Here is a 9,589-nt window from a genome sequence, read left to right on the forward strand (position 1 = left end):
ACATGATTTATAGATGCATATTAGCGCTAAATAATCAGTTGATCATCTCATTAGCAAATACTTGGAATATAAACTGTAGATAAAGTCATGTTTGTCCAAGGCTGTATGTTTTCAGATGCAGGCAGTGGGTCAAATTTGTTGGGAATGAAGACCTGACGATACATCTTCCCATAGAAAAGTAACATTTATTGAAACATGTATGTGCTGAACATTTTGAAAATAAAGCTTTAAATAAAAATAAAAAACACGACTTATAAACTGTATTAAAATAATTCGGGTCCACATTAAGCCCGACCAGATATTAGTCCACTCAAAGAACTATCCACTATATAACATACAACTTAAATTTGGACTCGATGCTAACCTGATTTCGAGTACAAAATTAGTAGACAGGAGCCTATGTTTCAACCCTCCCCATTTTATCGATATCGATAAGAATCGCAAGCGTGTAGCGTACTACACTATTTAAATCGGTTATGTTGGTATTATGGTTCCTTGACAGTTCTTTGTCGTAGATTTTGGTAATGATTTGCGAAACAAACCGAGTCCACTCGCTAGTATGGAAGTCCCGTCTCTTAAAACGTAGTGATTATATGCTCTTTGCTGTTTGAGCTGCAAGACTATTTAAAAAAAAAGACTGGTTCCTATGACTGGTTCTAACACTAGCAATTCAATAATCTAGAAATTAAAAATAAAATAAACAAACTAATGTCAAGAGAGATAAGTTAAATGATAACGAAAATTTTCAGTTGTGAATGTAAAAGTAATTAAGCCGATGAAGATTTCATTTTTCTCAATTTAAACATATTCCGTCAATGTTTATTTGCGATCCAAATTTTGCAGTTTTTGCTACCTTTTTTTCAAATTGTCATTCATGCTGTCACGACTTGTAAACTCTTTGCCGAACGGCTTATCTCAACAAATAACTAAACTATATTTTCAAGGTAAATATTTATTTTAAGTTGTGGACTAAACAAGTAATTTCATTTACAATACTTTACATTAAAATACTGTGTAGTAATTGTAAAATATAAGTACGTATTTAACCAGTTTATACATAAATCATAAGCGCTATGTCATAGGTATTAACTATTAAGCCTTGATGCCCATGATTCCTACACTGATTGTTCTTCAAAGCCGTATTCCTTTGTTGTGCCTTAATAAGATATATATCAGTACATACTATTTAGCATCTCTTTATACTTAGTAGATTGTGTAATAATGTGTGTTTAGTTATTTAAAGTTCTCATATACATTACTAATAATTTACAGCTCTTGTCCGGAACCAGAGAGGGACCCACTGTCAGGCAGAATACCATCAGTTCAAAAACATGGATGTAAAAATCTTGCCAGCGCTCCAAGACAACTACATGTACCTTATCATTGATAAGGCTACAAGAGAAGCAGCCATTGTGGATCCTGTTGAGCCTAACTCGGTTGTGTTGGCTGTGCAAGAGCATAATGCTACTTTAACTACTGTGTTGACTACTCATCACCACTGGTATAACTTTTAAACTACTATACATAACTTTGGGAACAAATCAAATTATTTATATCAAATATCCTCGATTTTATAAATTTAATCTCTATAATAAAGGTAACTAAGGGTACCTACTCCTATTTTTTAATTTTGTTAAAATTGTAAATTACATGTTACTAATCCATTAACCTTTCATAAGCCAGAATGTGAATCCGCATTTGTAGGCATTGAACTCTAATTTAAATTAATTTGAATTCAATACTTACTCCATGGATCCAGCATACAAATGAATTTGGTTTCTTATCAGGGATCATGCTGGAGGCAATGAAAACTTAGTGAAAATGGTCCCTAACCTGCAAGTGTATGGTGGTGATGATCGCATCGGAGCATTGACTAACAAGGTCCAACATCAAAGCAAGTTCAATATTGGCAATTTGAATGTGCAGTGCCTTTTCACTCCTTGCCACACTGCAGGGCACATCTGTTACTTTGTCAGTGCTCCTGAGGAAGGAAGTGACCCTGCTGTGTTTACAGGTAATACTGGTTTTATTTTTTCACAAGCACTTTCTACTGCAGCAACAGTGAGCAAGATGACTTAGTAACTGTTGAAATAGCAATAAGTGTCACTATAGTATAAAGTTTATAGTTATCTGCCATTTTCAAATTTACCCCATTTTTTCTGTATGCCTAATGCACCTTACCATCATGTTCCAACATTTCTATGGGCCAGTTCCAAGGATACCTGATGATCACTTGATTACCCTCGAGATATAAAATTTAAGAAATTTGAAATTAAAATAGAACTGCATAAGGTTAAAATTTCTTCAATTTTTTCTCTTCCGGGTATGGAAAGCATCAAAACAGTTGATGTGGCTTAAGTAAAAAGATTAAGTATTGTTTTAAGTATTATGCTATTACAATACCTTATCAGTTCTGAAAGAAAGCAAACCAGATAAGTAATCACTCTCATTACTAGGAATGTCGAGTGATAATTGGGTACTGGACACATGTTGAATATTATAACAAAATTTAGTTAAATGGATAGAAAATGAGCCATCCATTATAAAAAAGTGGAATTTAAAAAATTATATTGAGATTATAAAAAAATACAAGGCTCCTCAAAGTCTCAAAAATATATATTTTTTAACTTCAAAAATAGAAAAGAAAATGGTACCATTCGATTCCTTACATTTTATTGAAAAATAAATTGTTTGACATTATTTACAAAAAACAGTCAAGTAAACAATTGTTTTACTTGCAGGAGATACTCTATTTCTTGGAGGTTGTGGTAGATTCTTTGAAGGCACTGCTGACCAGATGTACAGAGCACTTGTGGAGATTTTGTCCAAGCTCCCAGATCAAACCAAAGTATTCTGTGGCCATGAATATACACTCCAAAATTTGAAGTTTGCATCCTTTGTTGAGCCTGAGAATGAAGAAATAAAGAAGAAGATTGCTTGGTCTGAGCATAAAAGGATGTTAGGAAAACCAACTGTGAGCACTGTTTATTAGATATTTTATTGTTTTACTCTTTGACAAGTAAGCAGGTTACATTTGTCGAAAAATGAGATCTGAAAATCTTGTAGTATATTAAAGATAGTTATGGAACCGGAATTAGCAAGTAACTTTTTAAAGGTCAGAACACTCCAGATGTCCAGGCATGGTAAAATATTGGAGCCATCCACACATTCGTCACATAAGTGGCGTGACGTTTCTTACAAGGATTCAATTACAATATGCACATGCATGACTGCATGTCAATGCACACACATCTGGGGTGCAGACCTTTAATTATTTTACAAATATTTTGATAATTAGTGAGTGAAAACTTGAACCTTGATAAAGGTTTATCTTATATGGTTAATATAACCTCATTATATTTTACTTGTGCAATTACAGGTACCTTCAACAATAGCTGAAGAAAAATTGTACAACCCTTTCATGAGAGTAATGGAGTCTACAGTAATGCAGCACGCCAAGACAACTGATGTCATTGAAACCATGAAGGCAATCAGACTGGAGAAAGATCATTTCAAGTCATAAACCCCAAACCAAGTTATGTAAACAGGGATGAATTTGATGTCGAAAGTTGAAATTCCAAACGAAAAAAAAATTATAAATTAAAAAAAAGGTTTTTTAACCACAAAATTTCGTGTTAATCAGCACGCTCAAAACACTTGAAATGTGGTTTTATTCAATGTTCTTTTTGTCAAGATATTTGCCGCTTAGCAACGTTATTATCTTCCTATTATTCAACGATCAGGGTTTTCCTTCGCCGGGATCAGACTTAGGTCAAACCTTATCTCCTTTATCTCCAGTTGGTAGCTCAAACTAAGATCGTTTGAATTGAACTATTTATAAGTTATTTGAGTCGTTTTCCTGTTATAATCTTCTGAAATCGATATCACATTTGAGCTTAGCGCTCACGGAAATTATGACTAATGACTTGTGGTCCTTACCTATAGAGTATTTGAACTCAGAATTTTACTTCTTTCAGCAGTGATCTCCTCTGCGTGTACTGGATAAATTTTTGATATTGAGTGATGAAATAATGAGCGGATTTGTATTTTTTACGTACAAATATTTTTTGGAAAATCAAATTACTCGTATGTGTATTAGTGCTAAGTGATTTAAAGAAACCATCACTTGATAGTTAAATAAAACAAAATGAAATAACTTAAACAATAATAAATATTTATTGTAAACTTAAAATAAACAAAATATTATAATTTTCTTATTAATTAAATCTCTTTAATTTGGAGATTCATTAAGTAAACGTCTTTGTCCGTAAAATGTGAACGTAGTTCTAAGAACACTTCACTGTTAGATCGAATAGTACCTATGAAGTAGAGTAAAACATAATTTAAAAAAAGATATTGGATATGAGATAAAAAACTGAAATTTCTCTGCTTCCTTATACCTAGTACTACTGACGGTATTGATATGGTGGCTGTATTTATTAGTTGATACAGACAGTAATCTGCAGCACAAAAGGTTGCAGTTCTTCCCACACCTGCCATTCCGTGGACAACAATTGGGCTTAGCGATGGCTGTCCGGTAGTCAATGCTTCGACGAAAAATTCTTGGTGATGCTTATTGACCACTAACAAAAAGTCAAGAAACGATTTTACATCAGGAGCTCCGTTTTCAGGCCAGTCTAAAAACTTGAAACAATATATCGTTCTTTTCTCTCCAGTCTGGATGTAAGTCAAACTTGAAATTGTCTCGGTGTAGTAATTTTTCAAATAGATATCCTCTTCGTTGAGTATGAAGTCTCTCAAGACACAGGTCGGCTGTGATGGTTCTCCGCGGTTGGTCAGTTGGACGATAATGCGAGAGTTTTGCTGCCAAATCATGGACCAGAAGCTATTCAAGGTGGACTTCATCGGCTGCTCAGTTGCTATGAATTTTTTACTTACGTTACATCCATCTATAAAGTTAGCGTTGATGTAGTCTGATCCATTGCAATCGTTTGCTAAGACCACACGAGTAATGTCCCAACATGGAAAGTATGAAAACCGATTTTTATCCTTATTTTCAGGCTTATGAAAGTTTTCACAGGTCCCACTTATCGATCTTGCAAGAATACTGAAATGTTCTTTACGGATCAAATTGATGTTATCCGGATGGTGAGCTCGTTGCACAAATTCAGAAGCTCCAAGAATTGTTGATGGTATCGAAGCCATAGCAGGAAATAAAAACTATTCACTTAGGGTGAGACGCGTACAAGTGTTACTACAACGATTGGTTCTGTAACATTAAGAATAAATGAACGCTCATTAGCGCTTTTTATAGGATCTCTTATTCCTTATCATTATACTTCACTTGTGAACGTGGTTAGTGTGGTATAGTTGGGTTTCGTAGAATTGAACAAACAACGGTGTTATCATTCAACAGTTAGTTGTTTGTTGCGAATTAATTCATGATGATTAGTCATTAACTTTGACCATTTATGGTTTTCAAGTGACATTAAACCATAATGAAGTGCGTCATTCATGAAAATATATTTTTAATTGGGTTAATACGTCAAGTATTCCATGGTTCGTCATATATGATAGTAATAATGAGGAAAACGATTCTGTATAAATGAGGATTAATGGAAAACAATTTTTCAGTTCGCACTGTAATCCGGTGAAATTAACATACATCAATACAGCTGTATTCACAGAAATGAGTTACGACAATACCAAAGCCTTGAACCGTGAAGACTACATGAGAGTACTCAGCAGTGAAAACTCTATTGAATATCGTTATCAAGAATACCAAAAAATAAAGGCGATTAAAACAGAAGGAACGTTTTACGCCTGTATAACTGCTGCTGATTTTGAAGATAAAAGGTATGCAGAAAGGCTATGCTTCGACCACAACCGTGTGGTTCTCTCAGAAGAAAAAGGAGTTACGGACTTCATAAACGCCTCTTACATCAACGGGTTTGAACAACGAAAGGCATACATTGCTACAGAAACGCCGTATTCAAAAGCAACAATCTACAAATTTTGGAAAATGGTTTGGGAACACCAGTCTAAAATTATTGTAATGCTTGATACACCTGCTTACGAAGAGGAGGACATTTACTACTGGAACCCAAACGAAGGAGGTACGTTTCATTGTGAAAAATTCAGAATTGAGACTGTCAATGTTCAGAAGAATTTCGAGACATTCCAACTTACAATACTTCGTGTCACACACGAAAATGGAGATGAATTGTTCGTGCGACACTTTTTATTCAACGATTGGCAGAATAAGAATAAGTCACCTTCAGCACATGACTTTCTTCAGTTCGTGAAGAAAGTCCAATCAAACAATGAAACAAAAGTCAAGCAAGATTCTCCTACAAAAAGTCCCATAGTGATCCATTGCAGTGATGGGACGGGACGAACGATGGCGTTCTGTGCCATAGACACAGAAATTTCAAGGTATCTACAAGAAAAGAGTGTTAATTTTTACTTAACTCTTTCAGAACTGAAAAAGAGTAGATTTAACAGCTTTGACAGCGTGTTCGATATAAATTACTTAAGTTTCAGTTACTTGGTTTTGTATTGTTATTTTAAAACTTATCCTAAAGAATAAAACAGGTGTTTTCTATTTTGTAATAAATCTCAAGTAAATTTTTTACATACGTTTTAGTATTCAAGTTTGTTTCTATAATAACTTTAGTCATAAATAAGTTAGTATAAGATTTATGTGATTTTAAGTGAGGTTGTAATTTATAATTAAATCAAAAGTACCAAAGTTATCTAAGGAATTTGTAAAATTTTTTTAAAACGCCCAATAAAATTGAGGATTTAATATGTAACCCCGTTTTTATTATTTCAAAGACCTTAAACATTAAACAGGCTTGTGGGAGACAAATAAGAAGTCTAAGTTGAGGTAATAACTTTATTTCTGAAATAACAAAGTGCAATGAAAGATTTAAGAGTACATACAATATTATACTCACACGCTATTTAACAACTAATTTGTTCTACCACCTCTAAACACTTAAACCTATCATTGATACAAGAGGTAAAATATTTAAACACTATCATCACTACTATACACTTCCGAAATTTTAGTATTAGCTCCATAGCATCGAAGAATACTCATCATCTTTTTATTATTCTGATCAAACGCAATATGATAAGCCGTCATCCCAGTATTATTTACAGTATCCAAGGCGATTGTTGGGTGCTCACACATCCACTTAACAAGGTCGTAGTTTTCACTAGAAACAGCTTGATGAAGAACCGAATTGCCAGATCGATTCTTGGCATTGATATTAGCGCCCAAATCCAAAAGCTTTTCCATCAGATCTATTGCAAGTTGTCCTGTGTGAAGATAGGCAATGATATGGACACATTCCTGTCCACTGTAGTTTTTTTCTTGCAGGAGAAACTTGTTTGAGGGCATTATAAACTGACTGACTCGTTCCAAAAGTAGAAGAGAGCCTTCGGCAACAATCTCATGGAATATATTAGTGCCAGTTGATGGCATTTTTCTAAAAATATTTAAAATAGTATCAGAATCCATTTATTGAAAAAAAAATTACAGGAGTTAAAGTTGTGACAGATTAGACTTGAGTACTGAAAACTGGCACATAATTTTCCTTTTATATGACCCATATCTGAGTACTGAGATCGGTTTGACTATGAAAAGATCAGAATGTAGGCTATCTTTGATCTATTTGTTGCTTTAGAATGACAATACAATATGAGTATTCTTTTCATTCGGTTGCTTAGGCTGATAGTTTGAAAAAAAAACGAGGGCTATGCGCATCGTTTTATATCGCAAAAATCACAGTGACAATTCCTTTAAGATTTTTAATCAATTATGTCTTACATTCTAATAACGATTATATATAATAATACTAATTCTGTGTTGAATATTGGTTAATAATTAGTACAAATGTCCAAAATACATCAGTTAAGGCTCACAAAAGAGTTTTCTCAACGAAGGACATATGTCAAATAACCGCAAAAACTGATGTAGCACAGTATAAATAAATACATATTGTTCTACATCATAAACACTTGAGCGTCTTTGTTTTCGTATTTGCATCACAGTTTCAGGCACTGAGATTTTCCCGGTCCTCACTAATTGAGTTATACATAAGTCAATAGCACAAAAAGTCCCACTTCTTCCAATCCCGGCACTACAGTGAACAATAACAGGTCCAGTGGGTGCATTTCTTGCTTTTCTTAAGACCTCCTGATGATTTCTAGTCATGTCTATAATAAGATTCGTCAAAGATTCGAATTCAGAAGGCACTCCATGTTCTGGCCAGTCCAAGTACTGGTAATGCATAATCAGCCTTCTTTCCTTAGTGGTGCAATTAGAAACTTCAAATGTCGTTGTGTTGTATCCCGAATCTTGTATTACATCTACTGTCCTGATTGTCAGCTCACCTGCTTGAAAATTCACTTGTTTTTTGTCCATGCTCCAATATTCAGCGCATATTTCTTCTCCAGCAATTTGGAATTTCGTCAGCATGATAATTATTTGAGAGTTTTGCTTCCACACCATTTGCCAGAACTGATCAATTGTTTGATTTAGAGGTCCTTGTGTCATTATGAACTTCCTCGATGTTTCACTATGGTCAACAAAATTCGCATTAATGTAGTCCGTATCGCCGTTTCTTGGAGTTATTTTCACACGTGAAGAGTCCCAGCAGAGGATCTCGGGGTAACGGTTTTTCATTTCATTTTCTTGCTTTGAGGAGTGGTGAACCGATCCAAATTGCCGCTGTGACATAATGAGGTCATGTTCGAATCGGATTGTTCTTGGGTAGCCAGTTAGAGATCTTTCTGTTCTAAATTCTTCTTCACTCAATTTCCTTAATTTTTGGGAAAACATAATTAATTTTATATTCATTTTAAATGTTCAAACAATATGACCGTTCGCACTGGAATGTCGAGGATGACTATATAGTATCCATCAGCTCCCTTATTTTTGATAAGAACAATTAGTAATCATAATGGTTAGGTTATTTCGCAATCAAGAGTACTCATTCTGAATCATAGTCGGAGTTCACATAGTAACAGATTGGTTTCCCTCAGTATTCGTTGATAAGAACTTTAGGTGCTGGTTCACCAAAGGACGTCCGTTTTCTGCCCACGCAAAATTGTTAGTGATTGACTCATTAAGTGTCAATCTAATTACTGATTTTTTCAAATGTCATATAAACTATCAAATTATTACAATATTGGCTCAGTTTTTATTTCAAAACGAACGTGTAAAGTACATCGGTCAAGGCTCACAAAAGAATTGTCTTGTAATAGGATGAGTATCAAATAACTGCAACAAGTCATGTAGAACAGTATAAATAAATTCATATTGTTCTCCAGATAAAACACTTGAACGTCGCTGTTCGCGTACCTGCATCACAATTTTGGGTACTGAGACTTCTCCGGTTCTTACTAGTTGATAGATACAAGAGTCTATAGCGCAATAAGTTCCTGTTCTTCCGATCCCAGCGCTACAGTGAACAATAATCGGTCCAGGTGCTTGTCCACTCACTGCATCATTTAAAACACTTCGATATTGGTGATTTACATTCAAAATAAGGTTTAAAAACGATTTACTGTTAGAAGGTGCTCCATATTCTGGCCAATCTACGTACCGATAATGTTT

The 9,589-nt window shown here is 34.3% G+C and overlaps 2 protein-coding genes across 2 annotated transcripts; both read left to right on the forward strand.

Annotated features, from left to right (window-relative positions):
* Nucleotides 1–632: 632 nt before the first annotated feature.
* LOC133521969 (hydroxyacylglutathione hydrolase, mitochondrial) lies at nucleotides 633–3,539 on the forward strand. The gene is made up of 5 exons (XM_061857131.1): nucleotides 633–944; nucleotides 1,273–1,501; nucleotides 1,788–2,014; nucleotides 2,742–2,974; nucleotides 3,380–3,539. The coding sequence occupies exons 1-5, from the start codon at nucleotides 875–877 to the stop codon at nucleotides 3,521–3,523; spliced, it is 903 nt and encodes a 300-aa protein (XP_061713115.1). The 5' UTR covers nucleotides 633–874; the 3' UTR covers nucleotides 3,524–3,539.
* A 2,111-nt stretch (nucleotides 3,540–5,650) lies between these two features.
* On the forward strand, nucleotides 5,651–6,456 carry LOC133521737 (receptor-type tyrosine-protein phosphatase S-like). Its single transcript, XM_061856805.1, has 2 exons — nucleotides 5,651–6,396; nucleotides 6,441–6,456. The coding sequence occupies exons 1-2, from the start codon at nucleotides 5,651–5,653 to the stop codon at nucleotides 6,454–6,456; spliced, it is 762 nt and encodes a 253-aa protein (XP_061712789.1).
* Nucleotides 6,457–9,589: the final 3,133 nt, after the last annotated feature.

Source organism: Cydia pomonella, chromosome 10 (assembly GCF_033807575.1).
Source record: "Cydia pomonella isolate Wapato2018A chromosome 10, ilCydPomo1, whole genome shotgun sequence".
NCBI classification, from domain to species: domain Eukaryota; kingdom Metazoa; phylum Arthropoda; class Insecta; order Lepidoptera; family Tortricidae; genus Cydia; species Cydia pomonella.

Bases quoted from the DNA above. Each gene is read 5' to 3' on its own strand.
- LOC133521969 (XM_061857131.1), top strand. From the start codon at position 875: ATGCTGTCACGACTTGTAAACTCTTTGCCGAACGGCTTATCTCAACAA. The intron at 1,502-1,787 runs GTATAACTTTTA...GTTTCTTATCAG, and splicing joins TTGACTACTCATCACCACTG to GGATCATGCTGGAGGCAATG. The intron at 2,975-3,379 runs GTGAGCACTGTT...GTGCAATTACAG, and splicing joins GGATGTTAGGAAAACCAACT to GTACCTTCAACAATAGCTGA.
- LOC133521737 (XM_061856805.1), top strand. From the start codon at position 5,651: ATGAGTTACGACAATACCAAAGCCTTGAACCGTGAAGACTACATGAGA.